The 18,890-nt window shown below is 37.0% G+C and overlaps 1 protein-coding gene across 6 annotated transcripts in view; it reads right to left on the bottom strand.

Annotated features, from left to right (window-relative positions):
* BDP1 (B double prime 1, subunit of RNA polymerase III transcription initiation factor IIIB) overlaps nucleotides 1-18,890 on the bottom strand; it is an 89,570-nt gene that overhangs the window by 52,044 nt on the left and 18,636 nt on the right. For all 6 annotated transcript variants that reach the window (XM_047087762.1, XM_047087778.1, XM_047087787.1 and 3 more), the window contains 6 exons: nucleotides 17,010-17,064; nucleotides 13,896-14,039; nucleotides 10,872-11,156; nucleotides 10,378-10,525; nucleotides 4,668-4,826; nucleotides 600-759 (listed from right to left, as the gene is read on the bottom strand). In XM_047087762.1, coding sequence (XP_046943718.1) covers nucleotides 600-759; nucleotides 4,668-4,826; nucleotides 10,378-10,525; nucleotides 10,872-11,156; nucleotides 13,896-14,039; nucleotides 17,010-17,064 — 951 coding nt within the window. The remainder of the gene's footprint in view (nucleotides 1-599; nucleotides 760-4,667; nucleotides 4,827-10,377; nucleotides 10,526-10,871; nucleotides 11,157-13,895; nucleotides 14,040-17,009; nucleotides 17,065-18,890) is intronic.

Here is an 18,890-nt window from a genome sequence, read left to right as displayed (position 1 = left end):
TCCTATTTATGGGTCACCCGGGTGGCTCAGTTGGTTGGCATCTGACTCTTAATTTCAGCTCAGGTCATGATCTCAGTTTCTTGAGTTCAAGCACTGCAACAGGCTCTGCGCTGACAGTGCATAGCCTGTTTGATAAGGATTCTCCCTCTCTCTCTGCCCCTCCCCCACTCACAATGTCTCCATCTCCCTCAAAATACATAAACCAAACTTTAAAAAAAAACTTAAAAAAATAAACTACAGAAATGTTTATATATATAAAAGAGACAAAGTATGTGAAAGACAGGAATATGTCTGTGGAGAAAGGGTTGTGGATATAATTTTATATAGAACTGTTTAAAAAATATTTTGAATAAAAATCTTATGTAAACAAAAAACAGATTTGTCACTACTGAGGATGTTTGAAAATGATATGCCCTAGCTTCTAAAGAAAATGCATCAATAGGAGACTAGGAAGACACATTGAATATTAATGTGTAAGTCTTTGTAACTGCATTCTAGTATCAGTCACATTACTGTGTCATTATAAACCAAAACAAATTTTTTCCCAGTCTGGGAAAATTTTCATAATTTTAATTTCCGTGAAGTCTCTTATTCCATACCTTTTCCACTGAAGTTTCGGCATGTAAACTCTTGCTCTCTGCATCTGTTTTACCTTGTGAAAGAACAGATTTCTTCCCAACTGCCCTTGACAAATTGGGTTTAGGTCTCTGCAGTTGTCTTCTTGCCATCAGTTTAACACTTCCTGATTGATCAGTTTCCCTAAAAAATGTAGTTTTTATGTTTAAAAAAAATGAACATCATTTAAATTATACCAACATGCAGGCCCAGTCAAATAAAATTCTGAAAAATTCTTTAAAAATCCACTCAGAGCCAAAAAAGAAGACCTTTAAACTAACTTACAATAAGAGTAGCAAAGAAGACTGAAAAAGAACAATGAGGAGGTAACTAACATATTCTACCAGATGTTAAAAACAAACTCTATAGCATCAATAATTAAAACACTGGTACTGACATGTAAATAAACAGATAAATGAAACACAAAAGAAAATTGAGAAGTGACTCCAAAACACTTGATAGAATGTAATAAAGGTAGCTTTTCAAAATAGTGAAGATGAAATACAGAATAACATGTTGTCAGAAATAATATCAAAGTGGGGCACCTGGGTGTCTCGGTCAGATAAGCCTCTCACTTGGGTAAGTCATGATCTCACAATTTGTGAGTTCAACCCCACATCGGGTGAGCCTCGCTTCTCTCTCCCTCTCTCTCTGCCCCTCATGGGATTCTCTCTCTCACTCCCTCTCTCTCTGACCCTCACTCACTTGAGCCTAGTCTCAAAAAAAAACAAAAAGAAGAAGAAGAAATAATATCAAAGTAATGGTGATGGCAAAACTAACACTGGGGACTAAAATAAAATTAGCTCCACTCCTTGCACTGTACTCATAATATATTCCAAATGGATCAGAATTAAATAAAGTCATAAAGAAAACAAGGATGAATTCTTTATAACCTTGAGGTGGGGTAAGCCTTTATAAAATTTAAAATTCAGGAGCTACAAAAGAAAAAAAATTTTGAGAAATTTGACAACATAAAAATCAAAAAATTTCTACACAGCCAAAACATGGCTAAGTCAAAAGTCAAACTACCAACCGAGAAAGCATGTTTTACAAATCATACAATAAGACTAGTCTCCCTAAAATATAACGAACTCCCACAAAACAGTATCATCAATAACTTCTTAAAAAACGGACAGGGACACCTGAGTGGCTTAGTAGGCTGAGTGTCTGACTTCAGCTCAAGTCACGATCTCACGGTTCACGAGTTTCAGCCCCACATAGGACTCGTTGGTCAGCGCAGAGCCCTCTTTGGATCCTCTGTGATACTCCCACTGCCCCTCCTCCACTTGTGCTCCCCCCAAAATAAATATTTAAAAAATAAAAAATTAAAATTAAAAAATGGACAAACTATATAAAGTTTTAAAAAAGAAAAAATAAGTTTGAAGAAAACTACAAATTAAAGGTGAGGGGAGGTAGAGTGCATGCATGTGCAAGCAAGCACAAATTAACATTAAGAATCAGAGAATCTAAGGGGAATTATACATAGACGTTCATTGTTTACTTCTTTTGACTTTTCCTTAGGTTAGGAAACTTTAAAATAAAAAACTCAATAAAAACAATGAAATCAAATTACATACCCCTGCCAAAAAAAGGAAGAGTGGGGGGGAGATACTATACTAACATATTTTATAATATCAAGACCATCAAAAACCCAAGTTTAACACCATTTTCTGAAAAAGGAGACATTTCTTACAATGTTGGTGGGAATATAAACTAGTCTAACTCCTACAGAGAATATTTTGGAAGCATCTCTCAAAATCCTAAGTGTGTACATGTATATACACAGACACATACACATTAGAATAATCGAATCCATTTTGAGCAATTTACCCTACGAATACATACAACTGACCTTTCAACACAAGTTTAAGCTGTACAAGTCCACATATACACAGATTTTACTCAATAAATATAGTACAGTACAATAAATGTATTTTCTCATCCTTATGATTTGAAAAAAAAATTTTTTTTTTGGTGTTTATTTTTGAGTGAGGGAGAGACAGAGCGCAAGCAGGGGAGGGGCAGAGAGAGGGGGAGACACAGAATCGGAGCTGTCAGTGTGGAGCCCGACTCAGGGTCCGAACTCATCAACAGCGAGATCTTGACCTGAGCTGAAGTCAGACGCCCAACCAACTGACTCACCCAGGCACCACGTTAAAGTTTATTTATTTTATTGAGAGAGTAGGAGCACAAGCAGAAGAGGGGCAGAGAGAAGGAGAGAGAGAGAATCCCAAGCAGGCTCCACACTGTAAGCATGGAATCCAACAGGGGGTTCAAACTCACGAATGGTGAGATCATGACCTGAGCTGAAATCAAGGGGTGCTCCTCGTCCTTATGATTTTCTTAAAGCATTTTGTTTCTCTAGCTTACCTTAAATTGTAAGAATACAGTATATGATACATATAATGCACAAAATATGTGTGGTCAACCGTTTATGTTATCATGCTTCCAGGCAACGGTAGACTATTAGTAGTTAAGTTTTGGGGAGTCAAAGTTATACATGGATTTTCAACTGCCCAGGGGTCAGTGCCCCTAACCATTGTGGTGTTATTTGAAAAAACAACCCATATAGCCATGAGCTGGGCTCTGATAATATAAACTATAATTCATCTATACACCAAAACACTACACAGCCATTCAAAACTAATGAAGAGGGGACCTGGGTGGCTCAGTGAGTTAAGCATCTGATTCTTGATTTTGACTCAGGTCATGATCTCATGGTTTGTGGGATGGAGTCCCACATCAGGTTCTGCGCTGAGCGGGGAGCCTGCTTAGGATTCTCTCTCTCCTCTCTCTCTGCTCCTCCCCTGCAAGCACTCTCTTCTCTCTCTCTCAAAATAAATAAAAAAACAAACATAGAAAGAATAGTTTGCCTATTTCAAAGACTAAATTTTTATTTAAAAAAAGTTTAATTCTCAGTGTGACTGTGCTTTACCAAAAATAAGAATTCATAAACTAAATAGCTTTTAAGCCTATGTGAAGGGTTAGAAGAACACAAAAAGGAAGTCTGAATTTTTGAGATACCTCTCTTCAAAAGGAGATTCTTTTGGTGCTTTTATTCCATTTTTAGTGAAGACATTAGTCACTATTTTCATACAAGGAAATATAATATCCTTAAAGGCATCAATATCAAAAATCTACTGCTTTGAAAAATGACTCAAACCAAGTAAAAGTAGTATATCACAGCAAATGTTTAGCCTTTCAAATTATTTTAGAATTTCATCATAAGTCACCACTTTGCATAAAGCTCCTATCTTAACTATACATCAGATATGAAAGACAATCTTTCTGGGGTGCCTGGCTGGCTTAGTAGGTTAAGCACCCGACTCCTGATTCCATTCGGATAGTGATCTCACAGTCATGAGATTGAGGTCATTGACAGGCTCTGTGCTCTCTCTCTCTCTGTCCAAAGTAAATAAGCCTTAAAACAAAACAAAACAAAACAAAGAGGGGTGCCTGGGTTGCTCAGTCATTTAAGTGTCCAACTCTTGATTTCAGCTGGGGTCATGATCTCAGAGTTCATGAAATCGAGCCCTACATCAAGTTCTGTGCTAACAGAGCAGAGCCTGGCTGGGATTCTCTCTCTGCCCCTCACACGTTCATGCTCTCTTTCTCTAATTAAATAAATAAACCAAACAGTAGGGTTCCAAGTTAAGTTTAATTGGCTCAGTCATTTAAGTGTGTCCAACTTCTGCTCAGGTCATGATCTCAGTTTGTGAGTTTGAGCCCCACCTTGGGCTCACTGCTGTAAGCACAAAGCCAGGTTAGAATCGTCTATCTCCTTCTCTCTGCCCCTTGCTCACTCACTCACTCTCTCTCAGAAATAAAAAACATCCAAAATAAAAAATAAATTAAAAAAAAAAGAGAATCTTTCTGTAATGAAACATAAAGTGATAAGCCTTGACGTCACACTTAGACCATGGTACAATTATATATTAAATGGTCTACAGTCCCTTTCTAATCCTTAAAGAAAACAACACTATAATTTCTTAAATAAGAACGCATGAAATTTTGAAACTAAATTTTAAAATCTTACCACGTAAAATACTTACAATGATTTATTTTTTAGGTCAACATTGCTTTCTTCTGTACAACTACTTTCAGCATTATTAACCTCACTTGGTGTGCTAATTTCAACTTCTGATAAAGGCAAATCTGAAGAGCTTGATTCTGAAGTCTCAGCTGCTAATGGCGTGGCATCTTGTTGACCACTAAGCAAATGAAAACACATCAGGGGAAAAGAAATTTTTAGTAATACATGTCTTATAATAGCTACTTAAAAGATTTTTTTTAAATACATAAATCCACTTTAGAAAATGATACTTCATAGTTTGGAACTATCAATATAAATATTTCGGCTTTTCTATGATCCTTCTTGTACCATGTTGTTAAAAACTCTACCTTCAGAGAAAGTAGTAACCGCAAATTAACAGGCCTGGGAAACCACTTGAGAAGTCACAAAATCAAAAAGTTTTAATTACATACATGGGGTTGACAAATCAAATCTATATGTAAAGTCATAGTAAAATTGAGGAATTTTCTCTCATTAAAATTTTATACACTTAGGCTCTGCTTCGCATGGTATCCTGCTAACCAAAAGTTTTATAATCCGAGGACATAGCTCCAATACGCATAAGTTGCAGTTAACACTGCATTATGCAAAGAGAGGACTACCGTATTATGAAATATTTCAACTAACAACAACATAAATGACAGCCATGTACTAACCAGTTTCAACACATAAAGCATTTAGCCAGATATTTTTTCCCTCATTTTTTCTACTGGGTGTTTGTCTTTTCCCAACTGATCAGCAAAACCTCTTTATATATTCCTTTCTGGTTAGACATACATAAAACCTCCCCAACAGCAGCTTGCCTTTCACTTTCCTTATGAAACCTTTGTCAAAAAAAGTTAAGTTTACTGCAGTCAAATTTATCAATTTTATCTTTTAAAGTTTTGCTTTTTATATCTTAAGAAATCCTTGATATCACAAAGATATTTTCCGACACCTTCTTCTAAAAGTTTTAAAGATTTGTTTTATATATGTAGCCTTTAATCTATCAGAAAGTTAGCAAAGGTGAAATAAGGATATTATCTTTTTTACACCCAAACACCATCTAATGAATATAATTCATTCACTCTTCACCCACTAATTTCTTTTTTCCACCCACTTATTTCTAATGTTACCTCTTCCATGTACCAGATTACTAAATCTTTTTTCCCAAGCGCTACTACATTCAGTTCTGCTGAGTACATTTGTTCCTGTGCCAGTAACACACTGTTTTAATTATTCTAGCTTTATTATTTAATATAATTTATTGTCAAGTTGGCTAACATACAGTGTATACAATGTGCTCTTGGTTTTGGGGATAGATTCCCATGATTCATCAATTACATACAACACCCAGTGCTCATCCCAACAAGTGCCCTCCTCAGTGCCCATTACCCATTTGCCTCTCTCCCTCACCTCTCCCCCACCCACCCTCAGTTTGTTCTGTGTATTTAAGAGTCTCTAATGGTTTGCCTCCCTCCCCCTCTGTTTGTAACTATTTTTTCCCCTTCCCTTCCCCCATGGTCTTCTGTTAAGTTTCTCAAGTTCCACACGCGAGGGAAAACACGGTATCTGTCTTTTCTCTGACTGACTTATTTCACTTAGCATAATACCCTCCAGTTCCAGCCATAATGCTGCAAATGGCAGGATTTCATTCTTTTTCATTGCCAAGTAGTATTCCATTGTATATATAAACTACATCTTCTTTATCCATTCATTAGGTGATGGACATTTGGCCTCTTTGCATAATTTGGCTATCGTTGAGCGTGCTCCGATAAACATTAGGGTATACAGGTGTCCCTATGGATCAGCACTCCTATATCCTTTGGATAAATTCGTAGTAGTACTATTGCTGGGTTGTAGGGTAGTTCTATTTTTAATTTTTTGAGCAACCTCCACACTATTTTCCAGAAAGGCTGCATCAGTTTGCATTCTCACCAACAGTGCGAGAGGGTTCCCGTTTCTCCATATCCTCACCAACATCTAGTGTTTCCTGAGTTGTTAATTTTAGCCACTCTGACTGTTGTGAGGTGGTATCTCAATGTGGTTTTGATTTGTATTTCCCTAATGATGAGTGATGTTGACAGTCTTTTCATCAATCAGGAAAAAGTATCCAAATGTAAAACGACACCCTCTTTAGCAAATGGTGCTGGGAGAACTGGACAGAAACATGCAGAAGAATGAAACTAGACCACTTTCTTAAACCATACAAAAAATAAACTCAAAATGGATAAAAGACCTAAATGTGAGACAGGAAACCATCAAAACCCTACAGGAGAAAACGGGCAACAAAATCTTTGACCTCAGATGCAGCCATTTCTTGCTCGACATGTCTCCAAAGGCAAGGGAAATAAAGCAAAAATGAACTATTGGGACCTCATCAAGATAAAAAGTTTCTGCACTGCAAAAGAAACAATCAACAAAACCAAAAGGCAACCAACAGAATGGGAGAAGATATGTACAAATGACCTATCAGATAAAGAGTTAGTATCCAAAATGTATAAAGAACTTAACAAACTTATCCGAAAAACAACCCAATGAAGAAATGTATGGAAGACATGAATAGATACTTTTCCAAAGAAGACATCCAGGTGGCCAACAGACACATGAAAAGATGCTCAACATCACTCATCATCAGGATAATTATTCTAGCTTTAAAGTATTAATATATTTCCTCTCCAGAACTGTTGTTTTTCAAATTGTCTTTACCACTCATGACCGTTCAATCTTGTGTATATAATAATTTTAGAATCAGCTCACTGTTTTACAAAACCAGTTAGGATCTTAACAGTCATTACAGGGTTGTTTGTCCTCTAAAAGGCATCAGTATTTTTTGTGTGTAGTTTATGAAATTAAGTTGTGTCTCAGAAACCGTAATTTAGATGTCTGTCACCTAGAAAATTAAGGACCCAAGAGCCATGACTCAGCTTCAGAGAAAGTATTAACCTTCCGAATTGTATGAACAAACTACCACAGACAGACAAGTGGAACAACATGAAACTAAAAACCTTCAGCACAACAAAGGAAATCATCAACTAAGTCAAAAGACAACCTGTGGAATGGGAGAAAATATTTGCAAACCATTTATCTGTTAATTTAATACCCAAAATATAAAAGGAATGTCTAGGAGTGAGTGGGTGGCTCAGTCAGTTGAGCATTTGACTCTTGATTTCCACTTGGGTCACGATCTCACCATCATGAGATATAGCCCCACGTCAGGCTCCACACTGACAGCGTGGAGACTGCTTGGGATTCTCCCTCTTTCTCTCTCTGCTCCTCTCCAGCTTATGAGCGCACAAGAACACACACTCTCTCTCTCAAAATAAACAACATTAAAAAAAACATTAAATCCCTATAATTCAAAGAAAATAACCTAATTAAAAAATATGAAAAAGGACTGAATAGAATTTTTTCAAAGCCATACAAAAGGCCAACAGGTATATGTAAATATCTTCAACATCACTAATCATAGAAATGCAAATCAAACCCACAATGAGGTATCACCTCAAATGTCTGAATAACCATTATCAAACATAAATAAAGAAAACACAAAATAACAAGTGTTGGTAATGAAAACCAGTTTACAGAAAACTGGTATGTTTGTGTACTGCTGGCTCGGGAATGTAAAATAGCACAGCCACTATGAACAACAGTGTTAACGCTCCTCAAAAAAATTAAAAATACAGGGCCACCTGGCTAGCTCAGTCAGTAGAGCATGCGATTCTTGATCTCCTGGTTGTGAGTTTGAGCCCCACGCTGAGGGTAGACAGTATTTTAAAGAAAGTAAAATCTTAAAAAAAATTTTTAAATAGAACTATCCTATGATTCAGCAATCCCTCTTCTGGGTATACATCTAGAAGAAATTAAAACAGGAGTTCAAAGAGATATCTGCATTCCCAAATTTATCATAGCACTATTTAAAATAGCAAAGAGGGGCGCGCCTGGGTGGTTCAGTTGGTTGAACGTCTGACTTCGACTCAGGTCAGGATCTCGCAGTTTGTGAGTTCGAGCCCCACGTTGAGCTCTGTGCTGACAGCTCAGAGCCTGGAGCCTGTTTCGGATTCTGTGTCTCCCTCTCTCTGCCCCCTCCCCACTCATGCTCTATCTCTGTCTCTCAAAAAGAATAAACATTAAAAAAAATTTTTTTTAATAAAAAGTCAAATCAAATCAAATAGCACAGAGGGGCTCCTGGGTGGCTCAGTGGCTTAAGTGTCCAACTCCTGATTTCCACTCAGGTCACGATCTCATGGTCATGAGACTGAGCCCTGTGCTAGGCTACACACTGAGGGTGGAGCCTGCTTAAGATTCTCTCCTCCCTCTGGCCCTCCCCTGTACATGTGCATGCTTTCTCTCGCTCAAAAAAACATAAACAAAAGCAATATAACTTATTAAGGAAATAAAATAGCCAAGAGATGGAGACAATTTAAATGGTCATGGAGAGAAAAGTGAAACAGGAAAATGTGATATATACGTACAATGGAATATTATTTGGCCACAAAGAAAGAAGGAAATAGTGTCACATGCTGCAACACAGGTGAAACTTCGAAACATTATGCAAGGTGAAATATGCCCGTCGCAGAAAGACAAATACTGTATGATTCCACTTATATGATGTATCTAAACAAACCAAACTCACAGAAACAGAAAGTAGAAGGATGGCAGCCAGGGACTGGGGTTAAAATGGAAGCAGAGTTGTTACTCAATTTATAGAATGTATCTGTCATACAAGATGAAAAGGTCTAGAAATCTTATGTACAACACCTTGCTAATAGTTTATAATACTCTACTACGCAATTTAAAAACTTGTTAGGGGGCGCCTGGGTGGCTCAGTCGGTTGAGCGTCCAACTTCGGCTCAGGTCACGATCTTGCGGTCCGTGAGTTCGAGCCCCGTGTCGGGCTCTGTGCTGACAGCTCAGAACCTGGAGCCTGTTTCAGATTCTGTGTCTCCCTCTCTCTGACCCTCCCCCGTTCATGCTCTGTCTCTGTCTCAGAAATAAACATTAATAAATAAATAAATAAATAAATAAATAAATAAATAAATAATAAAAAAATAAAAATAAAAATAAAAATAAAAACTTGTTAGGACCAGGGCACCTGGGTGGCTCAGTCACTTAAGCGTCTGACTTTGGCTCAGGTCATGATCTCACAGTTTGTGGGTTCCAGCCCCGTGTCAGGTTCTGTGCTGACAGCTCAGAGCCTGATTAATGCCTGCTTCGGATTCCCTGTCTCCCTCTCTGCCCCTCCCCCACTCACACTCTGTCTTTCTCTCTCAAAAATGAATGACACTAAAAAGAAATTATCAACTTGTTAGGACAGCACATCTCACATGCTTTTTACCACATTTAAAAAAAAACAAACTCAGCAAGATATACATATTCAAACTGCTAAAAACCAAAAATAAAGAGAAAATCTTTATAAAAAATGATAAGCCCATGCAAACACTAACTGAAAGACAGCTGTAGCAAAGTTAAGCTTCAGAACAAAGAGCAGTATCAGAATGATATCCACAAATGTTAAAGGGTAATTTCACCAAGAAGATACAACAATCCTAGATATGCACGCACCTAATAAGAGAGCTTCAAAAGTCATGAAAACAAATAGAACTCAGAAGAACAATAGGCAAATTCATAATTATAGCTGGAGATGTCACACTCCCCATTCAGTAACTAACAGAAAATGTAGACAAAGTCAGTAAAAGTATAGAGAATACCTCGATAAAAGGATAGGATCAGTTCTTTTCTCAATTTTTTCACTGGAGGATAAATCCACAATGTCATCTATATTTTGTATGCAAGAAAGGTTCTGTTCCTTATTGCCTTCATCTTCATTCATCTCAGGCCTTAAAGACTGACTGTTATCTATGAATACAAAATGCATGTTATTCTAAAAAACGAAAACATCCACTTTTTAAAGCACACAGGAATTTACATAAAACAGTCTATTCCTACAAATCATTAATCCATTCCACAATTTCCAATATCCAAGGCAGAGATCTTAATTTTAGAACATTTATGAAAATTTAGTCAACTCACAACTGTATAAATTTTAACTGTGTTTTATAGATCAGCCCAAATTTCCTGGGCAGTTTGTAGAATTTAAGCGTTATTAATCGCTGCTACTCAGAAGTATTTAAATTACATATATCCTGACAATACATGTCTTCTCAAGTTATATAGGGACTATCAATACATGTAAGAAACTTACTTATGTATTTTTCTCCTTTAGAATGATCTAACTGAACAGTGGCATTTCCTGAAAGATTCTTTACTTCCTGTTTACCAGTTTCATCCTGATTCTTTCTTCTTCTTTTCTTTTGATTTAGGTCTGTTTCTAATGCAATCTGTTCTGAATCCTGTTCTGATAAAGTCTGAGACTGTTGTTCTTCTTCACCCGTTTGAGCATCTTTTTGAGACTGTTCTGTATCTGAAATTTTGCTGCTCAGAGACTCATCTGGATCATCATTTCCTCCTTCACTGGCAATTTTTTTTGCTTTGAAAATAAAAGATACTGTTATAAACATATAAATAACCTACAGAAAAATCTTAAAGATGAAGAAGATAAATACTCAGGGATATCTGGGCAAAACTTTGAAGACAACCTAAAATACCCAATTGGGACTAAAGAAGCTGTAACACGTTTATGGTATAAAAATCCACATAACAAATAATAATAAGGTAGGCTTGTAAGTAGTAATGTAAAAGATTTCAAAAGGTATTTTTGAACAAAAAACTCAAGTTGCAGAGAACATATAGATTATGATCTTTTTTTTTTTTTAACTTTTTTTTTTTTTTTTTTTTTTTTTTTATTTTTGGGACAGAGAGAGACAGAGCATGAACGGGGGAGGGGCACAGAGAGAGGGAGACACAGAATCGGAAACAGGCTCCAGGCTCCGAGCCATCAGCCCAGAGCCTGACCCGGGGCTCGAACTCACGGACCGTGAGATCGTGACCTGGCTGAAGTCGGACGCTTAACCGACTGCGCCACCCAGGCGCCCCTATGATCTCCTTTTTATTAAGCAAAAACAATTACATATCCTCTAAGACACACATACACTTCAATAGAAGTGTTTACTAACAGTTATCCCTAGAAAATCTGGACAATTTGATTTGAAGGCAGGGTAGGAAAGAGAATTCGCCATTTTCTGTATTATTTGTTTTTCAATGAATAACCCTTTCTAACAAATATTTTTAGGGGCATCTGGGTAGCTTGGGTGGGTAAGTATACAACTCTTGATTTCAGCTCAGGTCATGATCCCGGGTTGTGGGATCAAGCCCTGCTTCGGCCTCACCGCTGAACAGGGACCCTGCTTAAGATTCTCTCTCTCTCTCTCTCTCTCTCTCAAAAAAAAAAAAAAAAAAAAAAATATATATATATATATATATATTTTTAGACAATATTTTAAACAATTTTAAACAATTTTTAAAATACCCTTTTAATGAAGACATATTAATAGTCAACTGCATCAAAAGATAAAAATATGTAAAATTTAAAAAAAGAAATGAGAAATCACCATGGAGACATCAACCAAAAGCAAACTTCACAACAACTGTTGATCAAGACATCTCTAAAAATATCTAGTCTTAAAAACAAAAAAAAACCCTAATCTTAAAAAATAATAAAATTAACATCATTTAATTTGTTAAAAAAAAAAAAAAGTCAAAACAAGAATTTACAACTGAGAACACTGGATTTCTTATCAGAATAATAATCAGCAATTTTTAAATTCTGAGACTTGTTATAAAAAAACTATAAAAAGTTCTCACATTAAATAAAACACAACATGTTATTTATGATATGACCTATAACATAATAATCATGTTAATATATCTATTTTAATTTCCCAGGGCCATAAAAGGTAAAAAAAAAAAAAAAAAAAAAAACACTAAAAAATGTAATAATTTTATAGTTACCAACACTATTTTTAAAAAGATAGAGACATCATGTTCCAAGAAAAGAAATGCTGGACTGCTCTGTGCAGAAGACAATTAATGCAGCAGGCAGGCTGCAGCAGCCATCCCTTGAAAGGCCTGATTAAAATGTTGACCCTTAGGCTGTGTCTGGAAAACAGGTTTGGGGAGAATTCACACCAGCCTGACAAAAGTGGCCCGGTGTGCCTAAAACGTCTGTACCAACACTATGGTTTATGCTGAACAACTGCTTTCATTTTGGGAGTTCCAAATTCTGATATGTGCCAGGCAGAGGGTGTCTACATTGCTAGCCTCCAATAAAAACCTTGGACCCTCAATTTCTAACAAGAAAGCTGGCAGACAACTTTTTATCTATCTCATCATAACTTGTTGCTACAGAAATGAAGCACTTCCTGTGGGACTCTAGGAGAGAGGACTCTTGTAAGCTTGTACCTGGATTTTCCTAGACTTTGAGCCATGTATCTTCTCCTTTTGCTAATTCTGTTCCATAGCCTTTCACTGTAAGAAATCTCAGCTGGTGTAAAACCATACACTGCATCTTTTGAGTCTCCTAGCAAATAATCCAACCTCGCATTAGTCTTGCAGACCCCCAAAGCAGGCTCTCACAGCCCTAGGTTTGAGTCCTACATCTGTCAATACTTAAACTATGAGACCATAGGGAGAGTTAACAAGATCTCCAGGGCTGTTTCCAAGTGACTAAAACATGTGGATAGGGTCTGGGATGTGAACAACCTAACATATAAACTTCCCCATAGTTCCATGATTCTTTAAAGTACTTGATGTAACTAAACATTATCCTCCTAGATCAGAATTCAAATAATCAAGAAAATATTTGCCTAAAAATAGAAATGCCTACATATACACAAGTTTCTACCTAGCACCAATCAACACTAACCCTGAGAAATAAACTGTGCTCAAACAATGCAATTCAGTCACAAGCAAAAGTATCAGAGTTCCATTTTTTAAACATTAGAACTTTGTGTCAGGTTTGTTTTACAAAGGAAAATGATAATAAGTAACCAAACATGACACCCCCAAATTCCAGTGCTCTTTTATTAGCTACAACAACACTCTAGAAGCAAGAAAGATGTCAAACAGCCCAGCCATGCAAATTATTAAATTTAAAAGGAAGTGCTATTTTAGGCCAGATAACTGGAAGACTGAAGAAAAATCAAGTCTCCCCAAATGGATGCCCTGATGATCTCAACTACCTGAACTACAGAGGAATGCTCAAAGACTCAAGGGACAATATTCCAAGTGTATCACTATTAAATAATAGAACACGCTTTCTTTTAAATACCTTTTATGTTTTTCCGTGGTTTAGAAGATTTCTTCTCCTTTGAACTCTGATTTTTAACAGATTTTTGTTTTCTTTTCTCTTCTTCAGCAAGAACTTTCTGAAGCAAATGAGCAAAAAAATCGAAGTCAAAAGGGCGCTTTTCCTCTGTTTAAAAAAAAGAGAAAAAGAACCCACAAGTTTATATTTTAAAAAAAGAAAAAGAATTTTCAAGTTACGTACCATACATCAAAAGCAAATGGGCTTATTAGGAGAATGGATAACCAACTCTAGTCACTGTAGTAGAGACTCACAAAAGAAAACTGAGCAATAAATAGGAACAAGTTACATCAGTTTAAAAAACAAAAAAACAACTATGTACTGATACAAGCAATATTACAGGTAAATCTCAAAATGTTGACTGAAAGAAGCCAGACATAAGAGAGCACATGCTGTATGATTCCATGAATAAGAAGTTCTAGAACAAGCAAAACTAATCTATGGTGATTCAAATGAACATAGCAGTTGCCCTGCATCAGGATAGCTGTGGAGACTGACTACAAAGGGACAGAGGGGCCTTTCTGTTCGATGAAAATATTCCATACCTTGTTTTGGGTGGTGGTTGCACAAGTATACCCTATGTCAAAACTCAAACTATAAATTGCACTGTATGTACATTACAAATCAACTTTGAGAAAAGACCAGATGACTAACTCCTCAAAGCCTCTCTACCTCATGTCCTCTCTTCATCACAACCCTTTCACTATTTAATCTTCCAAATATCAGCAAAAAGGGAAGCAAGTGAATATTGATCAGGACCATTCTCACTAAATACCCATCAACGTCATTACGTCAGCAACAGCCATGGGGGCACCTGGGTGGCTCAGTCGGTTAAGCGTCCAACTTCGGCTCAGGTCATGATCTCGCAGTTTGTGGGTTTGAACCCCACATTGGGCTCTGTGCCGACAGCTCGGAGCCTGGAGCCTGCTTTGGATTCTGTGTCTCCCTTTCTCTGCCCCTCCCCCACTTGTGCTCTGTCTCTATCAAAAATAAACATTAAAATAATAATAATAATAAATTAAATTAAATTTTAAAAAACTAAAATGGGGCGCCTAAGTGGCTCAGTTGGTTAAGTGCCCAACTCTTGATTTCAGCTCAGGTCATGACCTCAAGGTTTGTAAGTTCGAGCCCCACAATGGGCTCCACACTAACAGTGCAGAGCCTGCTGGGATTCTCTACTCCACCATCCTCCCCTGCCACCTCTCTTCACCTCTCCCCTGAACACGCTCTCTTTCAAAATAAAAAAATGAACTTAAAAAAAATTCTCAGAGAAATTGAAAATATAAGTTCTAAAAAAAAAATTGCAGTTTAATTTTTTCTAATTTTCCACTACAAAGCACCCAAATCAGCCAATAATAAAATTGTGTATTACAGGGGCGGCTAGGTGGTGAGTCGGTTAAGCATCTGACTTCGGCTCAGGTCAGGATCTCTCAGTTTGTGGGTTCGAGCCCCGTGTCAGGCTCTGTCCTGACAGTGTGGAGCCTGCTTGGGATTCTGTGTCTCCCTCTCTCTGTCTGCTCCTCCCGACTTGCACTCTGCACCTCTCTCCCTCTCTCAAGAATAAACATTAGGGGCGCCTGGGTGGCGCAGTCGGTTAAGCGTCCGACTTCAGCCAGGTCACGATCTCGCGGTCCGTGAGTTCGAGCCCCGCATCAGGCTCTGGGCTGATGGCTCGGAGCCTGGAGCTTGTTTCCGATTCTGTGTCTCCCTCTCTCTCTCTGCCCCTCCCCCGTTCATGCTCTGTCTCTCTCTGTCCCAAAAATAAATAAAAAACGTGGAAAAAAAAATTTTTTTTAAAAAAAAGAATAAACATTAAAAATTTTTTCAGTAAAATAAAATAATCTATTAAAATGGTCTTAACAATGGTTCCATACCCCATGAAGACTTTATGGATTTATGAATTCTCTTCTGATTATAATGCACTGAACATAATGAACAGTTTCATGACCACCTCTCCAAAATAGAAGTTTAAGACTAAAATACTCCAGATCTTCCAGGAGCTATTCTTGGAAGTGCTATCCCTAAAGACCCAATACAACGTTGTGAGTAGACTCCACTCATCTCAGGGTCTCCTCGTAAGGTAAACACACGTGCTATATGACATCAGTCCCCTTTTCAGGTTTTTTCCAAAGATTAGCACTACAGCAAAAGGACAGTGAATACATTTATCATGAAACATTGATAATTATCTTCCAGACAAGGAATATAGGTTTATTTTTATTTTTTTTAAACTCTAGTTTGTTATGTTTATTTTTTTTTTTAGTAATCTCTACACTCAACGTGGGGCTTGATCCCAATATCAAAAATTGCATGCTCTTCTGTTTGAGCTAGCTAGGTGCCTCTAAAGGTACTATTTTAAACAATACATTTAATTTTGCTTTTTTTGTACAGATCCCTTGATATTCTTCTCTGGACTCAAAAAGAAAAAATGTTAACTGCAGTAAAGCAATTACTTAAAAGCTGAAAAATAGGTATCATCCCTTCAGGTATAAATTCAAACGCCACCTTTTCAGACAAAACTTCCATAACTACCAATTCTACATATCCACTCTTCACTCTCTTTTTTCTTCTTAGAAACTAATCACTATCTGCAATTAACCGTGACTACTGACTTTATCCTTTTCCACATCTAATTAGACTTAAGGCTCTAAAAGCAGACTTCTCATTTGCTCTGCTCACCATTATATCTTCAATGCCTAGAACATTCAACAGCTCTCAGAAGTTTACTATTATTAACTGAATGAATGACTGGCCACTGGAAGGAATCATCTATACTGTTAGTTCTTCCAGAAACAATTCCTTCTTGAATAGAGTTGACTCAGAACAAAAAAAACACTTAGAAAAGGTGTCTTCAGTCCCTCTATAACTTCTGGAACTCAGAAGTCTGCTTACTTGCTTCTTAATGTTTTACTAATCCCTTGTCTATAGATCTGTTATCAGCTGCCAGACCTGCACTGCACAGTCTCATTCTTCTTATGACAATAAAGAGAAAACACAAATCTAAAACACACCGGAACCAAACTGGTCCTTTTTTAAGATCTCCAAGTGATATGTCATAAAAGAGGTCTTAATACTTACGGAAGGCTTTGTCTATTCTCCATCCATTTGTTTTCTCTTCACGTTTAAATTTATTCTGTTAACAAAAGAAAACAAAAACCTATAGTAATTTTATCCTATTAAAAAAGTGAAGATTACAGTTAAAAAATAAGCATTACAATAAAACTTCTGGGGTGCCTGGGTGGCTCAGTTGGTTGAGTGTCTGCCTCTTGATTTCGGCTCTGGTCATGATCCCAGGGTCATGGGCTCAAGTCCTGAGTCAGGCTTTACACTAAGCATGGAGCCTGCTTGGGATTCTGTCTGTCTGTCTGTCTCTCTCTCTCTTCCTCTGCCCCTCCCCCCTGCTTGTACACTCTCTCTCTCTCTAAAACAAAAATAAATACAATTCTTATAACAGATGATTCTCTTGTACATAACATCTTTGCCAACAGGCAAGCTACTTAAACCTTCAGCTTTTTAAAAAGAGATGATGATCTACACTGAGCTCCCTGAACCTCCTTATAATCAATAGCATAAATCAGCAATGGAAGCTAGAGTTACAGAGGATAGAAAAAATTTAAGTTAACCAGCCTGGTAACAAATCAAACTGTAGTCAATTAAGCTAACTAATATTAACTCTTTAAAAACTAATATATTCATATCAAGTTAAACATCTTATATTACTATTCTCATGTTTTTTATGGCACAGAAGAGAGACTGTGAGAAAACAAATTTTTGAGTCAGGCCAAGTTTATCTTTAGAATCTTCTTTATATTGGGGCACCTGGGTGGCTTACTCGGTTGAGCATCCAACATTGGCTCAGGTCATGATCTCAGGGTTAGGAACTTCATTGGGCTCTCTGCCATCAGCACAGGACCCATTTGGTCCTCTGTCCTTTTCTCTCTCTGCCCCTCCCTCGCTTACATGTGTGTGCACGCTCTCTCAAAATTAAACAAACGTTTAAAAAAAAAAGAGAGAGACTTCTTTATATTAAGGCACATTTCTTCATGCTTTTCTGAGCACCAGAGATCATCATTCCCTGTAGCACTCCAGATTACCTCCATTAAGATGGAGATGGTTAAAGTTTAAGGTTCAATCCATCCTAACTAAGGTCATTAGGAAGTGTGAGGGTATAAGCTTGTTTCTAAGATTATCTAATCATGCAATTACATCCTGGGAGAGGGCATAATCACCAATCTCTCCCTTTTATAGATCAGTCTAAAAGCTTTTATTGAAAATACAAAAATTAAAAATGAGAGGCTATATAACCACTAAATTGAACATCCTAAGAGAAATGCCAATAAGCTTTAGGCATTATTCAATTCTAAAACAATACTATACCATATTTTACCTAATGAGGAACATAATTGAGAACAATTTAAAACATTTGTAAAGAATGTATTGATATTATTCCTTGAATTTATAGGCAGGAACTACTGAAAACTAAATTCCATGACTGTAAAATAAATCCCATAATTTCCACCACTGACTCTGATGAAGTAACTGGTTACAGGCTTACTCAACACATCCAACCACACCAAAAATAACTTTACTACTGAACCAAATAAATGAATCAACTGTTTGCAAACAATGGACAACAGCAAGAGTAAAACTACAACTTCACATTTCTGGAGAGAATGGAAACATCTAAGATGTACCCATGTTCACCATGGCTCTCTGGGCTAAATTCCCTAAACAATGAAGAGGAGATAAAGGCCAAAGAGAGCAGAGCTCTCAAGAGCTAGAGAATATTTAGGGGTTGTAGAGAGAAGACAGCTATATAAAAAGGAGTCTCACAAGCCTAGTGGAAGTATTCCATGGGTACTTGGTCTGTATCTGGGTTCCACATACCAACAGCCTAAGGCCTAGTAGAAAACAACTACTCCAGGAATGAGAAAAGAAAGATACTAGAAGTTACATAAC

This window comes from Lynx rufus, unplaced genomic scaffold (genome assembly GCF_022079265.1).
Source record: "Lynx rufus isolate CCGP_SWC_20201006 ecotype Redwood Valley unplaced genomic scaffold, mLynRuf1.p SCAF_1, whole genome shotgun sequence".
Lineage (NCBI taxonomy): Eukaryota > Metazoa > Chordata > Mammalia > Carnivora > Felidae > Lynx > Lynx rufus.
The sequence above is the reverse complement of the archived record's forward strand: the minus strand, read 5'-3'. Positions and strand labels throughout refer to the sequence as shown.